Below are 23614 nucleotides of genomic sequence, written 5' to 3'. Positions count from 1 at the left end.
CACCCCCACGCCATGGGTGCGCCCGGGCGGAAGGGCCGGGAGATCCGGGCGTCGGGCCGCCGGGCAGTGAAGCTTCTGGCTCCCGCGCCGCCGCCATGATCATCCCCGTGCGCTGCTTCACGTGCGGCAAGATCGTCGGCAACAAGTGGGAGGCCTACCTGGGGCTGCTGCAGGCCGAGTACACCGAAGGGTGAGGGGCGCGCTCCCGGCCGCCGGCCTGCGGGGCCCGGGGCCGGAGCGGGGGGGCCCGGCCTGCGGGGCCCGGGGCGGGAGCAGGGGGGCCCCAGGCTGCGGCGTCGGCGTCTCGGGCGAGTGTCGAGGATCCAGGCTTGAGGGGTTGGGGTCTTGGGGCGGCAGTCAGGGGTCCCGGACTCCAGGTCTGGGTCAAGGGATGTTCATCAGATCCCAGGTGACCCGGGCAAGGCTTTCATTCTCGGAGCCTTTACCAGCCCTGTTCTCCGGACCTGCTCTCAGGAAAGCATCTCCCACCGCGCAGTTCAGGCAGAGGAGGGGAGCTGGTTGTCAAGCGCTGGTGTCTGGGGACTCGGGTATCCTGGGTCGTCTCCACGCCTCCACCGCAAATAGGCCCCTGGCCGCCTCTGTCCATCAGCTCCCTAAGTTCTCCCTGCTATTAGGCCCATCCCCGTGTCCTCATTGGAGAAGACCCTGATGCTGGGAAAGATTGACGGCAAAAGGAGAAGGGAGCGGCAGAGGAGGACATGGTTAGGAAGCATCACCAACTCAATGCACAGGAATTTAAGCAAACTCTGGGAAATAGTGGAGAACAGAGGAGCTTAGAGTGCTACAGCCCATGGGGCCACTGACACGACTGAGCAACTGAACAACAAACCATGTCCTGCAGACTCACAGGCTCTTTTAGGACACTGGACAAGCTTCTGATGACATGGCCCTCATAATCAGGCTTTTGTGGGGTCTCTCTTCCGTGTTTGCCCCTTGGCTCTGCAGTCACCACCTTACTTGTCCGAGTCTACTCTAGACGAGTCTGACCTTTGGTCCTTGTGTGGACAGCCCCGTCCTTAGCAAAGTTTGAATCTCTGGGACCCGGAGTGTGCCAGCCAGGTGAGGTTCTCAGCTGCGTTGGGTGAATGGGGAAGCAACGGATGGCCTCAGTGTTTGCACCAGGCTCCGAGGAGGCTGTTGGAATGACCAGAGTGCAAAGGGAATGCTGGCAGCCTGCCCCAAACTTCTCCCCAAGATGCCCCAGGTCAGGGTTACCCGAACAGGCCGCCCCTTTCCTGAGCACCACGTTGGTGTCCACACACAGGAGGCTTTGAGGGTGATCGGGGCTGTGTCTCTGGGAGATGAGAGGGGTCTTCCCTCCCACACGGGGAGCAGAGCCACGGAAGGTCCCACAGCAAGCCGAGCAGGGTTTGCTACCGCCGGGAGAGGCCCTCCATCTGCCAGGACGGGCAGGCCGCAACCATCTCTCTGCCCACCTGCAGGGACGCCCTGGATGCGCTGGGCCTGAAGCGCTACTGCTGCCGCCGCATGCTGCTTGCCCACGTGGACCTGATCGAGAAGCTGCTCAACTACGCGCCCCTGGAGAAGTGACCCCGAAATGCCACAGGCGGTGTCTCACCCGTGGCTTGTTCCCCTGGGGTGTGGGGCGCCGAAAGCCATGCCTGCCCACGGCTCTGTTGGCGTGGGTCTTCCTCTCTGGAAATAACTGTCCAGTAAACGTTGCTGAGGACTGCCAGGAGGTCCTGACAGTTGGTGTGGCTTTGTGGGCTGCCCTGCCGGTTCCTGGGTTCTACCTGGCGCATGAGGCCACTCGCAGGTGCCCGAGGCCCTCGTGGCCCAGGAGGAGGGTGGGCCTTCCACATGGCAGCGGTCAGCATGAGGCTTCCTTCCTCTGTGGGCGCACTTGGCCCCACAGGAGGCACACGAGTGCTCGGGGTGGGGGCAGTGGCGTCCCACAGCGCTGTCCTGGGTGCCCTTCAGCTAAGAGCAGAGGACCCCACCTCCTCCCCCGGTATCTAAAGCACCAGACTCTGAGCTCCGAGTGGAGTGCCCCCGTGGTCACAGCTGCACATCCTGAGGGTGCTGCCACCAGAAGCTTCCAGGCTGTACCCAAGGCCAGCAGGCAGCTCCCCTCCAGAGGGCACGCGCCTCCATAGCCAGCCCTGAGACCCCACAGTGGGTGGGAGGTGCCCTGAGGCGGCTCTGCTGGCATCTGTCGTGAATGAGGTCTCAGTACCCAGGCGTTAAGTGCGTTACCCTGAAAACTGGCTAGGGAGCTGTCTGGCGGGGGCGGGGGTGGGGAGCAGCTCATCCCGCTCCAGCTCAGACTGAGGCTTAAAACCCAAAGCTGTCGCCTCAGCGGGACTCAGGCAGGCCTTGGCGCCTCCAGCAGCTCAGAGGGCTCGAAGAGGGAGGCGGCCTGCCTGGGGCCACCTGCCCAGGTGCCTGATGAGCAGTCTGCAGAGGCCACTGGGCCCAGCGTCCTTCTCTGGCCCTGCCCTGCCAGCAGACATCCTGTCAGACCCCACCTGACTCGCTCCCGAGACACCCCTCCCGTCCCTGGTCCCTGTGCGGTGGCCAGAAGGGCCTTTGAAAATGGCAAGCGGTCCAGTCACCCACTTCCTGGGGTCTTAGCCCCAGTCCCTCGTGGCTCTGCCGCATCACCGGCCCTGCATCAGGAACAGCTGAGCTGCTGCGAGGCCTGTCTGCAGCTGGCCCGGCCTCCACCCCCTGGAGCCCCGTCAGCTCTCAGCTCACACCACCCCGCGTCCGCCCCCTCTGGTGCAGCCCTGGGGGTGGGTCTGTCCACTCTGCCGGGCACACGTGACAGCTCTTGGAGACCAGAACTACCTCTGTCAGCGAAGTCATCTCAGCCATCCATTCCACAGATGTTTATTGAGCACCTATCAAGTAGCAGGAGCAGTCCTAGGCATGGAGTACAGCAGTGACTATCACCCGCAGGGTCCTGCCTCTGGGGGCGGGTGACGGCGGTGACCTAGGCAGTACAAGGCTGCAGATGGCGATTGGCGGGGGGGAGCGGCCATGGCCCGGCCCAGAGGGCTCCTCCCCAGTTGAGGAGGAGGCCCAGTACCCGGGGGGCCTGGGGGAGGCACCTGGGGCCAACTCACTGGCTGCTGCCTGGCTCCCCTAGGCCAGCCCATTTCTGCCCAACTGGCACAGGCCTCAGGGAGCATCCCAAGGCCACGACCTCAGCCCAAAGAAGACGGCGGTGGGAGGGGGGCCTTTGTTAACCCCCAGCCCAGCAGATAGGTGGGGCTGACCTTAGGTCTTGGGACTTTGGTGTGTAGCTAAAGGCACTTGAAGCTGCCTCTGGGGCTTGGGAGTCCCCAGAGGGCATGATGATGGCACGGTGGGGGGCCCAGGCAGCAGAACAGCCCCTCCGGCAGGGGAGGGGGCAGAGTCGCCTCCTGGACCACAGCACCCTGGCTCTCAGGAGTGTCAGTAGTCAATGCGTCGCAAGAAGCTGCAGCGCAGCGGAGGGCGGCCGCCCGCGGCGTGCTCAGTAGTGTTCCAGCTTCAGGCTCTTGTATAGGCAGCAGGTGAAGAGCATGCCGAACACCTGCGCACACGGCCAGCGTGAGCACGTCGGCCCCAGCCCCCACACACACCTGCGCGCGGGCGACGCCCAGCCCCCAACACACACACACCTACGCACACGGCCAGCGTGAGCACATCGGCCCCAGCCCCCACACACACCTGCGCACATGGCCAGTGTGGGCACGTCGGCCCCAGCCCCCACACACACCTGCACACGGGTGATGCGCAGCCCCCAACACACACACACCTGTACCCGGGCAATGCCCAGCCCCACACACACCACACCTGTACCCGGGTGATGCCCAGCCCCCCCCACACCACACCTGTACCTGGGCGATGCCCAGCCCCACACATACACACCTGCGCACGGGCGATGCTCAGCCCCTCACACACACACACCTGCACATGGGTGATGCCCAGCCCCCAACACACACACCTGTACCCGGGCGATGCCTAGCCCCCAACACACACACACCTGCACATGGGCGATGCCCAGCCCCACACACACCACACCTATGAACACGGCCAGCGTGAGCACGTTGGCCCCAGCCCCTCACACACACCTGCGCACGGGTGACGCCCAGCCCCCAACACACACACACCTGTACCCGGGCAATGCCCAGCCCCACACACACCACACCTGTACCCGGGTGATGCCCAGCCCCCCCCACACCACACCTGTACCTGGGCGATGCCCAGCCCCACACATACACACCTGCGCACGGGCGATGCTCAGCCCCTCACACACACACACCTGCACATGGGTGATGCCCAGCCCCCAACACACACACCTGTACCCGGGCGATGCCTAGCCCCAACACACACAGCACCTGCCATGGGCGATGCCCACCCCACACACACACACCTGCACATGGGCGATGCCCAGCCCCACACAATCACACTGCACACGGCGATGCCCAGCCCCACACACACACACCTGCACATGGGCGATGCCCAGCCCCACACACACACCTGCACACGGGCGATGCCCAGCCCCTCACACACACACACCTGCACAGGGGCGATGCCCAGCCCCTCACACACACACCTGCACATGGGTGACGCCCAGCCCCCAACACACACACACCTGTACCCGGGCGATGCCCAGCCCCTCACACACACACCTGCACACGGGTGATGCGCAGCCCCCAACACACACACACCTCTACCCAGGCAATGCCCAGTCCCACACACACACACCTGCACACAGGCGGTGCCCAGCCCCTCACACACACACCTGCACATGGGCGATGCCCAGCCCCACACACACACACCTGCACACGGGCGATGCCCAGCCCGCAACACACACACATCTGCGCACGGGCGATGCCCAGCCCCTCACACACACACACCGGCACACGGGCGATGCCCAGCCCCCAACACACACACACCTGCACACGGGCGATGCCCAGCTCCACACACACACACATCTGCACACGGGGGATGCCCAGCCCCCTCAGACACACCGCACCTGCACATGGGTGATGCCCAGCCCCCTCAGACACACCGCACCTGCACATGGGTGATGCCCAGCCCTCCCAGACACACACACACACACACCTGCACACAGGCGATGCCCAGGCCCACGGCCCCGATGATCCTCAGGTGCTCCTGGATGAAGGTCTCCAGCTTGGTGATGCAGCCGCCCTGCAGGGGTGGAGGGGCTGCTGAAGGCGGCAAGTCCTCCAGTCACCTCAGGGGTGGGGCCACCCAGCCCCCAGCATCCCGGCAGCTCAGCAGGCCCCCACCGGCCTACCTCCACTTTGTAAATGTTGGAGGCGTGGTCCCGCCGCCCACAGCCAGGCACCACGGTCTTGCAGCAGCTGTCAGGGACCACTCGTCCGTCTGCCTCGCCCGAGCGGATCCACTCACTGTCCTGCCAGTCCCGCGAGTTGTTGCTGCCGCAGCAGTGAAACTACAACAGAGTTGTAGCTCAGCGGAGCAGAGCTCAGGCAGAGCCCCGAGCCTCACCCGACCTGCGCCCCGCAGCCGCCCACCTCCTGCTGCAGTTTGTCCACAGCGCTGGTCACGCCCTCGTGGCCCGGCTGGTGGTACCGCTTGGTCATGGTGTCCTTGAGGTTCTCCTTGAGCTCTGCGTTCAGCTGGGGTGCGGGAGGGACGGCTGCAGCCCTGGTCTAAGACTCCCAGGTGGGGCAGGGTGGGAGTGGGCGTAGACCAGGGGTATGCAGGAGGACTCTGGGAAGGGCTGGGGTCAGGGAAAGGGCATTGGACGCTGGCTCGGACGGGTGGTTGTGGGGGCCAGGTGGCTGGGAGTCACCCAGATGGCTGTGGGCAGGGTTGGCAGCAGGGAAGGCACTCCAGATCCCCTGCCTCCCCCAGGGCCCCCAAGCAGGCAGCTTGGGTGCAGAGGGCCAGCTGGCCATCCCTGTGGTCCACCCTCCGCCTGTGACCCCACCCCCAGGGCCTGACGCGCTCAGCTCAGCACTGCAGCCTGTATGTCTATGTCCTTCCCAGCCTACATGCGTGTGCACATGCAGGTCTTCACGCGCACGCCCTGCCTGTGTGTGTGTGACCCAGGGTGTCGGTGTCTGTGTCCCTATGAACACACGTCTCCTGCACATTCGTGTCCAGCTCACGGCCGTGTGTCCCTGCATGTCCACGTCCGAGCCCTCACCTGCTGGTAGTAGACGTAGGCCAGGACCCCTGCAATGATCTCCAGCAGAAAGATGATCAGGAGCAGGATGAAGTACTGGGGGGAGGTGGCAGGGACTCAGGTGGGCTGGGAGACGGACACCCTCATTCCGTGAGGACTCCCAGTGCCAGGCATGACAGAGCGGAGCCACTGCCCTCAGCTACCAGGTGGCCACACGGTGGGGGCCCCCGGCAGCAGGTGAGGGCGGGGGGACTCCCAGGCCTCCCAGTGCTCCTCCTCAGGTGTCTTCCCTCTGCCGGCCCAGCTGGGATACGGGGACCCACAGGTGGGCAGGGAGCCCCTCCCAGGTAAGCAGAGCAGTCTGTCCTGCAGCGTCTCATCCATCACCCTTCTAACCCCTCCTAACCCAGAACCAACCCCAGGCAGCCTGGCAGGGAGCCCCACCCCCACCCTCAGTGCGGCCAGCCCCGCTGACCAGACGTAGCAGGTTCCTCCGCTCCTTAAAGGTGGCGCAGCAGCCCAGAGCCCCAGTCACCATGACGACAACGCCCGCCACCACCAGGATGTAGGCTGTGGCCAGATAGGTGCCCGAGGCCAGCAGGCTGATGTAGTCGCTCTTGAGGGCCAGCGTCCAGATGCCCACGGCCATGACGGCCAGACCAGCCAGCTGCAGGCAGTGCACACCGGTCACCACATCTGGCCCCGGGCCTGAACCCCCGGCCAGGCTCCTTCTGAGGTCGGGAAAGGTGGTGCCCACTGCTCACCCAGAAGCAGCAGTTGAAGGTGAAGAGCAGGTACTTGAGGCAGACGGTGCCACATGTTGTCGACTTCTCCCCAAACTCACCCATCCTGGGGCCGGGAGGTGGGGGAGGGGCTGCCCGGGAGGACGGCCAAATGCCAGCGGGGAGAGGAGGAAGGGACACACGTCCAGACCAGGCTGGGGCCAAGCCAACCGCCTGCCTGGGTGAAGGTTCTGGGGGTGTCTGTGGGAACCAGGACCCTTCCCGGGAGGGCTGCTCGGGGCAGCAAGGGCAGATGCGGTGCCCGCAGCCCAGATGAAGCCTGGGGGGCCTGGCTTCCCTGACCCCCGCTCGGCACAGTGGGGGAGGCATGGAGGACCCCCAGCCACCATGGGCTGACTCAGCCCTACGGGCAGCCAGGTAGAACAGCCCAGCAGGCACCTTGGGTGAGCCCAGACAGGCCCCCCACCCCACCCCACCCCAAGCATTCCCCGGGCCCCACGTCACAGGCTGGCAGGATCCTGCTGGTTGCTGGGGGGGACGGGCAGGCAGCAGAAGCTGCTCAAAGGTAGACTGATCTGTGCTTTTCTAGCCTAGTCCTGTGGTCTTGGAGAAGGCCCTCAGGCCTCATAAAGGGCCGGCCTTCCTTACTTCCAACCAGAGCTGGCAGGCGCCACCCCCAGACCTGGGGGGTCCTTCCTGAATGGGGACAGCCACAGGGACCAGGGCAAAGTGTAGCTCCAGCTGTGCTCCTCCCCAGAGCCACCCCACCCTCTCCTTTCTGGGGTGTCTGCACGAGCTGGGTGGGGACACAGAGGGCAGAAGAGCCCTGGGGCCCTGTTTCCAGACAGACACAGTGCCTCCCGAGCTGGACTTCCAGCTGCCGCGCCCAGCACTCACCTGGCTGGTGGGATGGCTCCTCTGTAGGGCAGGTAGACAGAAGTTCCCGCCTGAGGAGGCTCCACTAGAGGGCCAGGGACAGGCCGCAGGTCAGGCTCAACCTGGACCAGCAGGATCCCGCCATCCCTCCTTGTAGCTGACCCAGGTATTGGCCGCGAGCCGGCCTTCCAAAGCTGGCAGTGTCCGCTCCGCCCCCCGCCCGCGGAGAAGGGAGCGGCCAGGCCCGGTATTTTGGCCTGGGCTAGGGCGGGGAAGGGCAGAGACATTTCTGGACAGTCCAATCCTGGGAGGGACCGCACGCCTCCTCCAAGCCCCCTAGTCTGAGCCTTGGCACCTGGCCTGTAGCTAGCCCTTCCCCCAGGAAGCGGCAGTGGCTGCTGCCTGGGAAGGAAAGGCGCAGACACCCCGCGCCGGCGGACCTGGGCCCGCCCGGGGGTCCGGGGTCCCGGGAAGGCTGGTTCCAGGCACAGGCTCCGCCCGCACGGCCTGCCCTCGAGCGAAGGGCTGAGGAGCGGGCCGCCTTTCCGGGAGTGCCCGGAGGAGGTGAGCCCCCAGGGAAGGGCCGGCCAGAAATAGTTCCCGCTGCCCTGGACACGGCCGCCCCACCCCCGGCTCCCGAAGTCCAGCCCGGCCTGTCAGCGACCCACGCCCCAAGGTGGGGGATTCCCAGCTCTGCTCCCACCAGGCCGGTGAGGAATTCGCGCGTCACCGCGATGAAGTCACCGCCGCCGCCACCCCCACGCCCAGGCGGGGCGCACGGCCCGCCCACTCGCACCGGGCGGACCGGAGGGCACCGGTGTTCGCGCAGCGCGTGGGGTGCTCGGGGGGAGGCCCCGGCCCGCGGGGGCCGCCAGCACCGTCCGGAGACCCGGGAGGCGCCTTGCCCTCGCCTGGCGGACCCTCGGCCCGCCGGGCCTCCGGGCACTCGTCTACCCCCGGTAGGAGCCTGCGGGGCTGCCAGGCGCGCAGCTGCTGGTCGTCGGCGCCCGGCGGTGCACTCACCGGCCACGCGTCCGAGTCCGGCGGGCGGCGGGGGCGGCGGGCGGCGGGGGCGGCGGCGGCGGCGGCTCGGAGCACAGAGAAGACGCAGCCGGCCGGGGCCTGCGACCGAGACGAGCGGGGCCGCCCCGGGCCCCGCCCCGGGCCCCGCCCCGGGCCCGTAGGCCCCGCCCCCGGCCGGCGACGCAGGCGGGTCCGGACAGCGCTCCGCGCGCGCGGGCGGGGCAGCAGCCCCGGCGGCGGCCTGGGGGCCACCGGAGGAGGCCGAGGCCAGGCGGACTGCGGCCCGAGGGCGCCCGCCTCGGGAGGAGCGGGGGCTGCGGGGGTCGCCGGGGCAGACGCGAGCCGGCCCGGGGGAGGACCTCGAGGTGCGGTCAGGAGCAGACAGGGGCCTCTCTGGGCGCCGTGCGGAGGACGGCTTGCAGGGAAGGCCTGGGTCACGGCGTGAGAGGGTCCAGACAGGAGGGTGTCGCCTGGGAGTGGTGGGGAAAGGCTCGGGAACGAGGACAGAGGCTGCGACCGGCTGCGCTGGCGAGCTAGAGCAGAATGGCCGCAGCTCGAGGCGGCGCTGTCGGTGGGGACAGCTCTCCCCAGACAGTGGGCGGCCCTCGTCCCCTGCTCCCTGCCTGAGGCTCGGGCTGGCAGGGCTGAGGGGCACCGGGGACAGCTCAGGCCCACCCCCCCGGGCCTCAGAACTCTAGTGGGCTGAACTAGCCCACCCAGGGCTGTGTGAGGACTGGCATGGGGAGGGGGTGGCCCTGGAGGCTGGGGGTGGTCAGGGCACCCCGCCCACCGCTTCCTGGCCAACTGGCCTCAGTCCCTTCGTCCGTACAACTCTGATGGACGGTGAGGGCTTGCAGATATGGCCAGTGGACACACAAGGACAAAGGATGCCTGGTGCGTGTGCCTCCCAAATTCTACAGTTCCCACACACACGGGAGACCGAGGAGAACGAAGTCAGTGGACTTTATTCGGAGGAAGGGGTTTTCCGCTAGTTTTGATGCACTGGGGATAGGATGAGGACCGCAGGGAGGGACATCAGTCCCTGACCCCCCAGGTTAGTTCCTTCATGTCTGCAAGTCAGGCAGGCTGGGCAGCTCACTGGGGAGAGCCCACAGCCACGCCGAGTCGCCTTCAAGGGGTGGCTTCTCCAGGTAGCCAGGTGAGGCCCAGTGAGTCAGGCAGGCTGGTCAGTGGGCACTGGGCAGGTGGCCGGAGCCACGTCTGGGGGGGCGAGCCCAGCTACTGCAACAGCAGCAGCAGGGGGCGCCCAGCAGGGGGGCCGAGCTCAGAGCCTTTCTGCGGCCGATTCCCAGCCTCTGGGCCTCACAGACGTCCCTCTCGTCTCGGAGCCGCGTGTTCAGCTCCCTGGGGAATAGGAGTCTACAGGCTCTGAGGGGTCTCAAGAGGAAGCACGCTTGGGTGGGGGACGCGGGCACGGAAGGGCTTCCTCGCGGTGGGGGGACGGTGATGGGGGCTGGGTGGGAGCCGGCAGCGGCGCGGACCCCTTCCGGACGCACCTGAGGAGCTCCAGTTGCCGCAGGAGGCTGAGCTTCTCTTTCTGCATGTTCCTCGAGACTGCGACCACGTCTCTGCAGGACGGAGGTGGTAATCCGGGTGCAGGAAGGCGACTCGGGGTGCCCCACGGCCCCCTGGAGGACCCCGCCCCACAGAGACCCCAGAGGCGGGGCTGCGACCGGGGGCGACGGCAGCCCGGAGCTCCAGGCGCGCCCCTCCCCGGGGCCCGCCCCCGAGGGCCCGGCCCGCCCCCAGCACCGTTGGGCTTGCTCGCGGCGGCCCTGCGCGTCGCCCTCCAGTCTGCGGAGCTGCTCCTGCGCGCCCTCCAGTTGCGTCCGCAGCGCCTCGTTGGCCAGCCACAGCTGCGCGTTCTGCGCCTGCGCCTCCAGCTGCTCGGAGGTCCGGGCCTGCAGCTGCTGTTCCAGCTGGGGAAGCGGGGGTTCGAGGCTGGAGAGAGGCCCCCAAGTAGCCAGGGAGTGCGTGGGGGACAGCGGGGCTTGGGCCCGGGCTGGGCCGCCATGCATCCCTCCGCGCGGCGGCCGCTCACCTCCCGCTGCAGCAGCCCCGCGCGCTCCAGCTCCTGCTCGCGACTCTGCAGCTCCAGCTCCAGGTGGCCTCTCCGCTCCTCCCGGGGGAGGCCCTAGGACGCGCGGGGACACCTGAGCCCCCGCGGGCGGCAGGGGCGCGGGTGGGACCAGTTCCGTCCAAGAAGGCATCCCCGGGGAGACCCGCGAGCCGGGGCTGGGCCCACCTGATCCCGCAGGCGCTGGCGCTGCTCGCGAAGCTGCTGCTCCATCTCCTCGTACAGACCCCGCACTTCCCGCTGGTGCTCGCTCTCCCGCCTTCGGGGAACCGCGGGTGAGACGGCTGCTTAGAGCCTGCCAGCACCACAGCCAGGAGCCCCTCCGGCAGCCCCCGGCCTCCCAGCCCTCACCGCCGCAGAGCCTGCTCCAGGCCGTCCCGCTCTCTGGCCGCCTCCTCCAGGCAGGCTGAGGCGCGCATCAGAACGTCCTCGAAGGAGCCCAGCAGTTCCGGCCGCTCATGCTGCAGCCGGGTCCAGAGCGTCCGAATTGCCCGCTGCCTGGAGGGGGCGGGTAGGGGCTGAAGCCGAAGTGAGGACTCCCCCACCCTGAAGGGTAAGCCCGTAGAGGCCCCTGTAGCCTTGGACAAACAGGGCGTCCTCTTCTGGGTGCTCTCACCCTTGCAGGGCTGGCCTGGCCAGGTGTGTACAAGTGGGGTTGTGTCCTTGTGTACCCAGGGATGTGCCTGTGCTGGGTGTAGCCGTGACTGCTGACTCCAGAAATGCAAATTCTGTGGGAAATCACGCCCGGCCCACAGTAGTGGCAGCTGAGAGGGCCAGACCCAGTCTGGCCGAGGGTCCTGCCTGGAAACAAGTGTGCAGGCGACGTGGACAGGCCGCGCGCAGGTGGACCAAGCAGTGGAGGGTGCTGCGGTCAAGCCAACATGGACTTACTCGCCCAGGACCCGGGCCACCCCCAGCTGCTCCAGCGTCGAGCAGAGCAGCTCCTCGTCCTCCTCCACGGAGCCCCCGGCGCCTTGCACATCCGACCAACCCGACTCAAAGGTCTCCTCAGGAGCCTGGGAGGGGGTGGGCTCCACCCCCACGAACTTGCCTGCAGGCGTGGGAGGGAGACTGTCACCCCCCCACAGCTCAGCCCACTGCCCCCTCACATATCCTGCCCATTCTCTGAGCCTGGTTTCCTGTTTTTCTTCCTTACTCTGGTCCGACTCCCGTCCTGGGAATGGGAGGTGACAGCTGGGCTCAGGCCAGAATGAGGCACTCCTGGCTCCCAGCCCTACTGGGATTAGGCTCTGGGAGAGGAGTGGGAGCTGGTGAGCACACCACCGCATCTGGAGGCTCCCCGTGGAGTCTGTGTGTGTGCCCCAGCGGGAGGCCACGGATGGGCGTGGGCTGCTGACCTTGTGGGCCCCAAGTCACACGTGCCAGCGGGCTGGGGGCGGGGCTCAGGGGCTGGGCTCACCCAGGCCGAGGCAGAACTCCCGAGCGGTGAGGAAGCCGGTGTGCGCCTGGTCCAGGCTTTCAAACACAGCCTCCAGCTGTTCGGGCGTGAGGGGCAGGTCGCTCTGCAGGCCCTGGCGGGGCAGACGGCAGGGCTGAGTGGCCAAGGTCAGCCTCGGGGGCGGGCGGCTTCTGGGGGCGGGGGCTCACCTGCAGGTCGTGCCGGGTGATGAAGCCCTTGGCCTCCTTGTCGCACAACAGGAACAGCTCCTGGGCCTGCTCCAGCATCGTGGCCGGGGGCCCCGGGGTGCGCCCCTGCTCCCACCCCTCCTCCTCCTGGGCCTCCCCAGCCCCGGGCTTCCCGGGGTTGGCCATGGAGGTGGGCTCAGCCTTCGGTGGCCTGAGCAGAGCTGAGAAGAAACGAGGGGAAAGGAGAAGGGCAGGCAGAGCGGGTGCGAGGGCTAAGCAGGAGCGGTGGGCACCCAGAGGTGGGGCGCAGAGGAGCCTCCCTGCCCCCATGGGAAGGGGGAGAGGGCCTGGCAGAGGGGCCGCCAGGGGGCGTGTGGCCCAACTGAAGGCAGTGGCGCCGGCGGGCGGGGGCCTGGGTGGAGCGAGGCAGGCTCCTGGCCACCCTCGAAGCCGCAGGTGCAGGAGAGGCTGCGTTGGTGGGGGTGGGCTGGGGGCTGCTCTAGATCTTGTGACAGAAAATGAGGTGGGGGCTCGCGGGAGGGGGCAAGTGCTCGGGTGAGGGAACGGTCAGCCGCAGAGGACTTGAACACGTCCTGCTGACCTGGGCACAGGGCTGACCAGGCCGGGCCAGTGGGAGTACCAGCCCGTCCTGGCTGCTCTCAGCGCGGACCCTGGGCCCCGCCTCCTGCCAGCTGGCGGGCGGGCTGGCTCCGCCCTCCCCGCCCGCAGCCCCTCCCACCGACCTGGGGCCCCAAGGAGGGCAGGTGCAGGGTCCGACCTGGGCCTCAAGGCCTTCCAAGGCCCTTGTCGGGAATCCCAGGGTCTAGCCTAGCAGCCTTTCCTGCTGGCACCATGCCCGCCACCACACTGGCCTCCTTCTCCGGGGGGTGCCGTGCCCGCTCATCAGACCACCTGTCGTTCCCACAAAGCCCTGACCCCTGAATTTCCCGAAACCAACCCCCAGTGTGGGATCACCCCTCGACCTGGGACCCTGGGGTCATCACGCCTCAGTCCAGGACTGTGATTCCACCCCCCCCCCAACCAAATTCCTGGGAGAGGGGGACGACCGATAAAGAGGGCGGGTCTGAGGAAGGGCGGGAGAAGGGGACGTGGGCAGAGACCACTCCCCCAGCGCGGGATCGCCACCCCCCAGCGCGGGCACGCCACCCCACCAGCGGCTCCCTGGCTCCCTGGGACCCGAGGGCCGTCCCAGCCGGAAACTGAGCTGTGTCCCGACCGCGGAGCGGAGAGGGGAGGACTCCTGAGCCCCCACGCCCTGGGGCCCCAGTCTGCCCTGCCCTTGCCACTGCGCGCCCCCAGGGACACCGGAGTCCCTGGGCGTGATACGCAGGGATCCGTGCACCCTGTGGCGACCTGGGGGGGCGGGTGTGGGGGTACGCGGCCAATGCAGGTGGGGGGACCCGCCAGGCGCCTGCCTACCTGGGAGCTTCACCGCCACACCTGCGCGCACTGGGCTGTCCTCCCGCCAGTACCGAGACCCCGGCAGGGCCGGCCGGGCGGAGCCGCCGCCGTCGCCGTGTCCCCGCCGAGTCCCCGCCTCTCGGCACTGCCCTGTAGCCCGGCACTCAGCCCGCCGCCCGCCCCTGCATGCAGCCCCTGACCCCCAGGGTCTGTCCTGTCCGAGCCTGAGCTCGTGGTGGGGTGGAGACGACCCCAGGGACACTTCCTGCACAGGGCCAAGGCCGGGGTGGGGGGGCAGTCCTCAGGATCCCTATTTCAGGCGACGAAGAGCGTGCAGGAAAAACCAGGCAGGAAATAGACCAAAATATTTTCAACGGTTATCTCTAGGAGTGGCGTGACTTTCCTCTCTTCCCTATGCTTCTCCAACATTCTTTTCCCATTTTTTTTAAAACAATAAACGAGTAGTATACTACAACATGGTATTTAAATCAGTGCCTTAGAGGCCTGTATGTGTGAGCGGAGAGACTGGGGGCGCTGGCAGGAGGGCCCTGTCTCAGCAGACACCCCAAACCCTCCTTGGGGGCACAGCCTCGACTGCGGCTCCTGTTGGGGGAGGGCTGCCAGAAGGTGCTGGGTGGGGCCTGTGTGTGACCTCCTTGCGCAGGGAGAATATGCCCGCTTCTTCACAGGGGTCCCCCTCCCAGGTCCCGGCCTTGCCCTGCACCCACCTGGAGCTGGCCTCACGGGGCCCTCCTGGCAGCGCTTGGGGCTGGAGGCCTCCGCTCCCCCAGGGATCCTGCTGAACTAGATCCGGCTGGGCCTACGGGACGGGACCTTGAGACCAAGGGGTGGCCCCTGGCACAGGCGCACGGGGACCTGCCAAGCCGGCTCTCCCGGTCGCAGCCCCAGCCCGACCGTTATTGTTGGCTGGGGGCTGCGGCCATGGGGAAGCGCGGAGGGCAGGCGCGGGCAAACCCCCAGCAGGAATCAGCTTTGGACCGCCAGCCAAGCGTCCTGCTCCTCTCAGACACCCCCTTCATCCCATGGGCCCTTGTGGTCACCAAGGGGGGCTGGCCGCATTCCCCTCAGACTGCCCAGGCAGGGCAGAGGAGGCCTCGAGAGCATATCTCACCCACAAGACCCAGCCCCCCTCACCACACCTGCTCCCTCCTATATTCGGGCAGGAGGCTGGGTACATTGTTGGGGGCGGGGAGGCTCCTGATGACAGGGGCAAGACCCACACCTCCCACAAGCCTGGGGCCAAAGGCCCACCGTGGAGCAGCCCCCCGCTGCCCACCTCTCCCCTACACTCAGCTGGGCAACCTCAGCCTCCACAGCCATCCAACCGGTTAATCATCCCACACCCCCAGGACACCATTAAGTTCTAAACTAAACAGTTCTGTTTTTATTTTGCAAGGATCTTGATCCCAAATATTTTCATTGACCCTTGGAAAGCTGTGCCCAAGGGTCCCAGCCAGAGGAGTGGGCGGCAGCGTAGGAAACCCTCAGTGCTTTGAGGGGGAGCCCCAGAGCTGGCTGGCAGGCCCTGAATGCCAGGCTAGAGGCAGGCAGGACCCCGGGAATCCGTGGCTTGAAGCTGCAGAGACACGATGTGAGGGGGGCGGGCGGCAGGGCTGGGGGGCGCCACACATAAGTGAAGGAGGCAGGGCTGAGCTGTGGCATTTATTACATCTGCTTTGGCAAAAATAAATAATTCTTCACACACATTCTTCAGAAACATGAAAAAATGTGGCCGGTGGAGCAGGTGCAAAGTTCTCAGGAGTAATACTGCGCTCACAGGTGGGGGCGCCGGGCAGGGGGCGCAGGGGTGGGGGCCCCAGCACGCTGGCCCGGAACCAGGGCGGGTCCCCGAGGGGAGGTTAAGGCACAGGCAAGGGGCCCCTGCGGCCACGCAGGGAGGGCTACCCCGCCCTCCTCAGTGCAGCGAGTGAGCCGCTGGTGGACCGCAAAGCCCCCCTGGGCAGCTCCTCAGTCTGCAGGGGGATGGAGAGGGGCTGCGGAGGGGAGCTCAGCCGGCCCCGGGGCCCCGCCTCACGGGGCAGGGACACTGGGGGGCCCGGCCCTCAGCACCGGGGCCCCGCGGCCTGAAGGCCAGGGCCCTGGGCCCTCAGCAAGGGGGCGAGCCCGGCGGGTGCTGCGGGGGCGCGGGGGCCGGGCCGGCGGGGGCACGCATGCGCAGGGCGTCCGGCGGGAAGGCCACGTTGGTGCAGAAGAGCCCGAGCAGCAGCTGCCGCTGGCACTCCTCCCACTTGGCCAGCACGTCCGCCAGCGACAGGCTGTTGCGCATCCAGCTGGGCAGCACCTCGCTGTAGGCGGCGCAGGACAGCGGCACGGACGGCAGCGAGCGGGCGCGGCGCAGCGCCACCTGCTCTGACAGACTGCGGAGGGCAGGAGGGAGGGGCGGTGGGCTCGCGTGGGGGTCGCCCCAGAGGCTGCGGGCCGGGGTGGGCACGGCGGCAGGGGCTCACCTGGAGGGCAGGTGGCTGCCCAGCTTCCTCTTGGCGCGCATCATCAGGTACTGGCAGATGCTGCCCGTCTGCTCCTTCATCCACCGGATGTCCTCGGGGACGTCGGGCAGCCACTCAAGCAAGCTGGGGCAGGGCGCAAGGCATGGGCTCAGGGACCGCGGCCGGCCGGCCGGGTCTGTGCCCTGGCTCTGGGGCCCGACCTGGCATCTCTGCAGCATCTTAAACCAGCCGTCTCTTTCTCTCCTTGTGTGCCCACCACCCAGGGGTGACTCCCAAGTCCGTCCTGGAGGCCCGCCTCCTGCTCCTCACCGGATGGTGAAGGACACCGCACTCTCCAGGGGCAGAGTGTAGGGCACCATCATGGCTGTGGCCAGACGCACGGGCAGCATGTTGGACAGCGTGGTCAGCAGGTCCGTGGGCTCCATGCAGGCCTCCAGAAGGGCTGTGGGTGCAGGAGGGCGGTTAGTTGGTGGCAGGTCGGTGGGGAAGGCGGAGCCCAGGACCCCTCTACCCCCTCCCCCCAGGCCCCCCTCCCCCGCGCACCCTCATTGAGCCTCGAGGGCAGGTGCTCCAGGATGTGATCCTCCCTGGGCGGAGGCAGGTGATCCTTCCCAGCAGTCCTCTCCATGGCCGCCGCCCCCTCCCCTGCATCTGCATCCTCAGGAGCAGGGGGCTGGCTGGGGGGCAGCGCCAGCAAGGGGTTGGGCCGGTTCAGGAGGCCTGGGTGGGGAGGACGCGACAGGCCATCAGCGGGGCTGCGGCCGTCTGGCCCACAGGGGACGGCCAAGCAGAGCCCACCCAGCCCCGGGCAGCCCGCGCACCGTTCCGCCGCAGGAAGCGGAGGCCATCCCTGTAGCCCTGTTTGCACATCTCTCGAAGCACCTGAGGCAGGGGGAGGCATAAACTGGGGCAGGGGGCCAGGCACACCCTGTTCTGCCCCCTGGGGTCCCCGGGGTCCCTGCACCATCCCCCTACCCCACCCTAAGCTAACTTGAATCCAGAGCCAGATCCAGGTTGGACAGAGGCTGAACGGGTTGTGGGCTATCGCCAGGAGAGGCCCCCGGGCAGCTGTCCCCCATGCCAGTGACGAGGGCGGGCCTCACCAGGGGCTCGGGCGGGAACAGGGCCTTGGAGAGGCGGTAGAGGTTGCGCAGGTTGAACTGGATGCTGGTGTTGGTGACTCGGAGCTCGTGGATGTTGGTGGAGCTGTCCTGCGGGCAGATGTCACTCTCGCCCGAGAAGGGGGACACTGTGATGGTGTTCTTGAGCTCATAGAGCGGCAGGTTGTCTGAGATGCCGCCATCCACATAGCGCTGTGGCGGGGACACCGGGTCATACAGGGAGGGCCCGGCAGGGGGCGCTGACGGCCCTTCCCCTGGGGCCATTTCATCTGGGCCTTTCACCCACTGGGCACTGGCCGCTGAACAGATGGCCAGACTGTGGGGTTGGGGAGAACAGCCACCGGAAACCTGCATCCGCGCGGGGCTGGCCAGCTCTTGAGTAACTGGGGAAGTGAGGCCACCGACAGGGGGGCACAGATGCCGCTCCTCCCCACACTCTGGGGAAGTGAGGCAACAGGCCAGCAGGCGGGCGGGGCTGGGGGGCATTCATCCCACCCCCCACGCAGGAGCTGACCTGCCACCCAGGCAGGGCGCCCAGGGGATACTCACCACCCCCTGGAGGGACGGGGGGATCAGGCCGCAGTACACGGGGATGAAGGTGCTGCAGACATTGGCCTGGAGGGTAGGGACAGAGAGGGGGCAGTGAGCAGGGGCCTCGGGGTTCCTACTGCGCCCCAGTGTGGCCCGCGGGGCCCACCTGGATAAGCTCCTCTTTGGAGTTGAAGTGGGTTATGATGACGTTCTCGCCATCAGAGACACGGGTCAGAGAGATGCCCAGGCGGCCGCTGGCATGCTCGTGGCAATCAGCAGGCAGAGTCTTCAGCAGGCAGCCCCGGATGGTCTTCACCAGGTTGAAGGAAGGGTGCAGTGGGCCCAAGAACCGCTTCCGGGCCTCCTTGGACACCTCGATGATGTTGGCGCCAGCCTCACCTAGAATAAGAGGGCCAAGAGTCGGGCCAGCACTCCTGGGCTTCGCACCTTCCCCAGGGCTCCACGCCCAGGGACCACGGCACAGACTCAAGGCAGCCCTGTCCACCCCGGAGGAGCCTCTGTGTCCGTGGAGCCTGGCCCACAACTGGGACACCTGTTCCTGGGAAGAGAGGGGCTCCTGGGAGGGCACAGCTGAGGTCACGGCCTGCCCTCTGCCCGGAATTTCCCAATTCTCTCCCTGATCCATGAATCACAGAGCCTGGCCTGCCTGGCATCCAGCCCCGCCAGGAAGGGTAGAAGCCACAGTCTCAACTCTGAGCAGCCTCAGCCTTCACCCACTTGGCCAGATCCAGATCCACAGATCCTAGTGCCGCCCGGGGGGCATGAAATCAACTCGCATCCCATTGCAGCCGCTCCACATGGCTCTGGGGGCCATGGGCACTGGCCAGGGACAAAGCTGGAGTGGGAGCCGGCCGGGAGTAGTCAGGGGGCAGGAAGGCCCCGGAGGCGCTAGGATCACCACTGGGGTCAGGAGTGCGACAGGGTGGAGGCTCCAGCTGCCCAAGACCACCGGCACTTGTGAGGAAGGTTTCTTGGGAGTGTGTGTTGGGGGGAGGTGCCATGGGAGCTATGTCCTCAACAAGGTACCACGGACCTAGGGGTGTCCTGGGACCAACAGGGGGTTTGAGGGGCACCGGGCGGAGGCCGCCTGGAAGGGAAGGGGCGGGGCCACTCTGCTCCTCCCCGCCCAACCTCTCCGGGCGAAGGTCGCCGGCAGGGGGCAGGAGAGAACCCTGGACAGGCTCCTGCTGGGCGGGGCATTCCAGAAGCTAATGATCCCTCTGTCACTTTGGCTGCCTCCCGGAGACCTCCGTGTGCCGTAAACATCACTGGCAAGGGCCGCCGTAAGAGTGTGGGTGGAGGAAGCCGACTCTGGGACTTCAGTCTCCACGCGCCTCTCGCCCCATGGTGGGGGCAAAAACGTCTCGCAGCAGCCACGGACCCGGGCCCACAGTGGGCGGTGCGCCAGGAGCGAGAGAGCCGGAGAGAGCTTGTGTTGGCCAGGCCCAGGCCTGACCTGCCAGGTCCTCCTCCAGGAGTCCTCGGGAGGCACCAGGCCACAGTGCCCAGACGCTCTCTCAGAAGCCAACTCCATACCTGGCCCCGGGGCCACGGCAGTCTGGAATGCCGGAGCCCCAGAACACAGTGACCGCTGGCACCCGGTCTTACGCCCGGGGCAGGCGGACGGCCTAGGCCCCACCCCGACTCTCGAGGTCCCGCCCACGAACTACTTTCTCTTTCCAATGAAATAATTCCTGCTGCACCTGCCCGCCCCCCAACCTTTGCGCCCGAGAGGCGGGCCCTAGGCGGCAGCCTCGGCCCAGAGGCGCACCGGGCCCTACCCCAATCCCCCGGCACCCTTGGAGCAAAACAAGGCAGGCCCCGCCCCTGGCTGGCGCCCGGAATTGGACCCACGGCCCGAGTCCCGGGTAGAGACCCCTCCCACCTCCCCATGGTGACGGAATGGGCCGCTCCACGCTCGCGAGGGGCATCTGCCCAGCCCCCCCGGCCCCCTTACCCAGGCAGGCCCCGGTGACCAACGCCGTGGCGGTGAGCGCCCCGGCCGAGGCGCCGTAGATGTGCGTGGCGTTGGCCACCAGGAAGGGCGCGTGCTCGCGGAGGCAGGAGGCCACGCCGATATGGTAGACGCCGAGGAAGCCGCAGCCCGCGAACGAGATGTTCCATGTAGTCTCCTTGGGGAACATCGTGGCAGCCCGCCGGGCTCCCGGGCTCCGCAGGCCGCCCTGTGCGCCGCGCGCTGGCCGCTCGCTCTGGAGCCGGGGCTACACCGGCCGCTGGCCTCTCGGTCGCTGTGGCTCGGGGTCTCAGCCGGCGGAGCTGGGGACTCTGCGCGGAGGCTGCGATTTTAGCGGGGGGCGGGGCGGAGCCGGCTCACGCGGGCCTATCGGGGCGCGCGGGGAACGGCCGCGCCCCCGGCTCCGAGACCCCGCCCTCGGCTCGAGGCCACGCCCTCCCCGGAAGCCCACCTTGACCCGGAGACCCCGCCCGCTGTCCAGCCCGCTGGAAGCGACCACCCGCGGCCCAGCCAAAGACAGTGGCCGGGCCGGGACGGAAGTACATGTCCCCCACCTCCCGCTGCCTTCCCCCGCCCCCCACCGTGGAAGGCGGAAAGGGGCGGACGGGGGCCCAGAGGAGTGGGTACGGCCGCGCTCAGGCCCGGGACGTCGGCATCTGAGCTGGACACCCGGGAGCGGAGGGCGCTGCTGTCCAGGCAGCATCCCGCCTCCGTCAGGCGTAGGCCTCCGCCCGCCCGGGCCACCGAGGAGCTCGCTGCGGGCCAGGGACCAGAATGACCCGTAAACACACAGGGCTTCGTGCAAACCACAGTTTGCAGAGACAACACCGGGTCTCAGACACACAGCAGACCTCCCGGCCCGGCCAGCTCTACCTGGGCACTAAGTTGGTTTCCACCCGCCTCCTGTCCCAGCTCCTCAGGCTGTGGGGTCTACTCCGGGTGATTCCAGCCCTGACCCGCCCTCACTAATTGCCCAAGCAGGTGCTGGTAACGTCACCCTCCCACCCCCTTCCGCATTTTTCTCCTGGATTGCAGGGCAGGGCTAGCCTGACCTGTATCTAGAGACCAGCCCTGCACCTCACTTGTTTACTGGCTCTGTCCCATCTGACTCTTTTTCTGACTCCATGGACTGTAGCCCACCAGGCTTCTCTGTCCACGGGAGTTCCCAGGCAAGAATACTGGAGTGGGTTGCCATTTCCTTTTTGGGAACTTCCGGACTCAGGGTTCAAACCCATGTCTCCTGCATTGGCGGGATTCTTTACTGCTGAGCCACCAGGTCACCCGGCACCTCACTCCACCTCCCAAACAAGGGGCTTACCTATGCTGAAGGCAGGGGTGCATGTCACCCCTGACATTTGCTCCCCAGGCAGGAGTTTGATTCAGGACCCAACCTGGGGCCACTCCCCAATCAAGCCCCAGGCAAAGCCAGAGCAGGGCTTCCCCAGGACAGGGCCATCTGGCATCATGCCAACCAGTCCTCAGCTCCAAGTCACCCGTGCTTGGCATGTGCGCCTGGCATGGGAGCCTGCACCAGTAGAGCAGTGAGCAAAGTCAGCAAGACCAGCCCCACTTGGGGAGGGGGTTGGGCTGAAGTGGGAGAGCGTGTTTCTGCAAGGTCAAATAAGGACTGAGAAGGGTGAACCATGGGAAGGCAAAGGGCCACCCTCCCTGCAGACCCTCAAGGGCCCTGGGTGGGAGGAGGGGAGGGCAGTGGGGTCCTGGGAAAAGGGAGGGCAGGGGGTGAGGGTGTTTGACTTAGAACCCCGAATGCTCTGGATGGAGGTACAGCACAGGACTGGGGTGCCTGAGCGCTTGGGGAGGCTGCTGGACACAGCAGGAGATGAGGGGGGACACAGTGGAAATGGAACAGACCCCCAAGGCCAGCCTGAAGACCTCAGGGGGTCACCAGGGTGGGCCACCAAGGAGGAGCTGGACACGGTGAGCTCAACCAGGGGCCTAGGAAGGCTGTCCCCGCAGCCTGCTGTGGGAGGCCAGTGTCCGGGCCTTTTCTGAGGGAATGAGGCTGTGCCGCCCCAGTGCGGGGAGACCTCTGCTCCCATTTCCACACACTAGCTGACTTGTTTTGGGTACATAACCCTCCCTTCAGGCCCCTGGGACCAGGAGTTCTGGAGCCAGGAACATTGAGCCCTTCCCAGAATCCTGCCTGTGGAGCGGGAGGCGGACCTGCCCCTTCCCCCGTCAGAACAAATGAGAATCCCTGGGGCTTGTGGAACGCCAGGCAGGGGTCCTCTGCCCCTACAGGGCTCTTTTTTTCAGCGGTTGAGCCTAGGATTGTGAGTTCTGCCCCTGGACGCTGGGTCCACTCCTCTGAGAGGGGCCCCAATACCTTAGCCTTGGACCCCAGCCCTGGGTCAGCTGTGTCCCTAGGCACACAGAACTCCCCAGCCTCCACAACCCAGACCTCTTACCCTTACCATGGCCCTCACCCCCGTCCAAGCCCCCACTCCTCAGGGCAGCACCCCTTGCCCTGGGGCCTCTTCCCGAGGTTCCCGCCCCTCTGCTCCACAATCTCCTATGCTGCACTCACCACTCTCCTCTGAAACTGAGCCCACAGCTCCATAAAGGCCTACTGCATGCAGGGTGAGCTCCGAGTACTTACCCACCACAGCACAGCCTTCAGAAAGGCAGAGGATCTACTGGATGGCCTGGCATTAGCGGGCAGAGGCCCAAGACCTTGGCAGTGAAGACTGCCAACAGCTACAGGGCCAGGATAGTGAAATGAAGAATCGATGTTTTCAACTGTGGTGTTGAACACTCTTGAGCATCCCTTGGACTGCAAGGAGATCCAACCAGTCCATCCTAAAGGAAATCAGTCCTGAATATTCATTGGAAGGATTGATGGTGAAGCTGAGACTCCAATAGTTTGGTCACTTGATGAAAGGAACTGACTCATTGGAAAAGACCCTGAAGCTGGCAAAGATTTAAGGCAGGAGAAGGGGATGACAGAGGATGAGATGGTTGGATGGCATCACCAATTCAATGGACAGGCATTTGAGTGGGCTCCAGAAGTTGGTGATGGACAGGGAGGCCTGGTGTGCTGCAGTCCATGGGGTCGCAGTTGGACACGACTGAGCGACTGAACTGAACTGAACTGGGCAGTGAGAGGGCCTTTCCCCTCTGCCCCATATTCTAGGCCAGAACCTGGCAGAAGGGGCATGGGCAGGCCTGCCACTAAAGGACCTGAAGAGCACACGGCCAGCACTGCTGTCTGCAAGCCACTTCCACATCTGCCCAGCAAAGGTAGTGGCCACCAGACAGCTGGGGACACTGAGGCTCAGAGCAGCTGCATGACACCCGAGTTGCTCAGGAGCTAAGGTGGAGCTGGGGTGCTGACTCGAAAAAGGCCAGAGGAGTCCGACTCCTACAGCGGAATCCGGTTGCACCACGTCCCCTTGTGTAACTGAAACCACTCCATCTGATGGGAACTGCCGGCCTCAATTGGAGGCACCCGCCTCAGAAAGCAGAGGCCACCCTCCCCAGGTTCGGAAGCTTTTCTGGACGGGGAGTCCCCCGAAAGCCTTATTCCCTCCAAGACCCTGGCAGTCCTCAGGAG

At 66.5% G+C, this 23614-nt stretch overlaps 4 protein-coding genes across 8 annotated transcripts; 1 reads left to right on the top strand and 3 right to left on the bottom strand.

The window, feature by feature from the left end:
- The first annotated feature begins 31 nt into the window (after positions 1 to 31).
- POLR2L (RNA polymerase II, I and III subunit L) lies at positions 32 to 1720 on the top strand. Its single transcript, XM_043451451.1, has 2 exons — positions 32 to 190; positions 1464 to 1720. Exons 1-2 carry the CDS (start codon positions 96 to 98, stop codon positions 1570 to 1572), a joined length of 204 nt encoding a protein of 67 aa, XP_043307386.1. The 5' UTR covers positions 32 to 95; the 3' UTR covers positions 1573 to 1720.
- Positions 1721 to 2858: 1138 nt separating this feature from the next.
- Positions 2859 to 8956, bottom strand: CD151 (CD151 molecule (Raph blood group)). 4 transcript variants are annotated; one of them, XM_043451442.1, is made up of 9 exons: positions 8797 to 8955; positions 7795 to 7858; positions 6919 to 7052; positions 6630 to 6821; positions 6176 to 6250; positions 5538 to 5642; positions 5297 to 5455; positions 5101 to 5187; positions 2859 to 3562 (listed from the first exon to the last, which is right to left on the bottom strand). In XM_043451442.1, the coding sequence occupies exons 3-9, from the start codon at positions 7000 to 7002 to the stop codon at positions 3503 to 3505; spliced, it is 762 nt and encodes a 253-aa protein (XP_043307377.1). In that variant the 5' UTR covers positions 7003 to 7052; positions 7795 to 7858; positions 8797 to 8955; the 3' UTR covers positions 2859 to 3502. The 4 variants fall into 4 exon arrangements, with proteins under 4 accessions (XP_043307377.1, XP_043307379.1, XP_043307376.1 ...); XM_043451444.1 differs by having other exon boundaries at positions 6919 to 7028; XM_043451441.1 differs by lacking the exon at positions 2859 to 3562 and adding an exon at positions 4982 to 5011 and having other exon boundaries at positions 5053 to 5187; positions 8797 to 8956.
- Positions 8957 to 9740: 784 nt separating this feature from the next.
- On the bottom strand, positions 9741 to 14054 carry CRACR2B (calcium release activated channel regulator 2B). The gene is made up of 10 exons (XM_043451440.1): positions 13922 to 14054; positions 12503 to 12702; positions 12315 to 12426; positions 11786 to 11945; positions 11246 to 11392; positions 11063 to 11153; positions 10859 to 10951; positions 10570 to 10736; positions 10314 to 10385; positions 9741 to 10161 (listed from the first exon to the last, which is right to left on the bottom strand). The coding sequence occupies exons 2-10, from the start codon at positions 12665 to 12667 to the stop codon at positions 9984 to 9986; spliced, it is 1185 nt and encodes a 394-aa protein (XP_043307375.1). The 5' UTR covers positions 12668 to 12702; positions 13922 to 14054; the 3' UTR covers positions 9741 to 9983.
- Positions 14055 to 15573: 1519 nt separating this feature from the next.
- Positions 15574 to 20974, bottom strand: PNPLA2 (patatin like phospholipase domain containing 2). 2 transcript variants are annotated; one of them, XM_043451436.1, is made up of 10 exons: positions 20914 to 20974; positions 20023 to 20351; positions 18211 to 18443; positions 18063 to 18128; positions 17496 to 17705; positions 17214 to 17274; positions 16936 to 17112; positions 16702 to 16834; positions 16393 to 16515; positions 15574 to 16302 (listed from the first exon to the last, which is right to left on the bottom strand). In XM_043451436.1, exons 2-10 carry the CDS (start codon positions 20207 to 20209, stop codon positions 16032 to 16034), a joined length of 1461 nt encoding a protein of 486 aa, XP_043307371.1. In that variant the 5' UTR covers positions 20210 to 20351; positions 20914 to 20974; the 3' UTR covers positions 15574 to 16031. The 2 variants fall into 2 exon arrangements, with proteins under 2 accessions (XP_043307371.1, XP_043307369.1); XM_043451434.1 differs by lacking the exon at positions 20914 to 20974 and having other exon boundaries at positions 20023 to 20371.
- Between the last annotated feature and the right edge of the window lie 2640 nt (positions 20975 to 23614).

Source organism: Cervus canadensis, chromosome 29 (assembly GCF_019320065.1).
Source record: "Cervus canadensis isolate Bull #8, Minnesota chromosome 29, ASM1932006v1, whole genome shotgun sequence".
Taxonomy (NCBI): Eukaryota; Metazoa; Chordata; class Mammalia; order Artiodactyla; family Cervidae; genus Cervus; species Cervus canadensis.
Note: the sequence above shows the minus strand (reverse complement) of the source record. Positions and strands in the feature narration are given on the sequence as shown.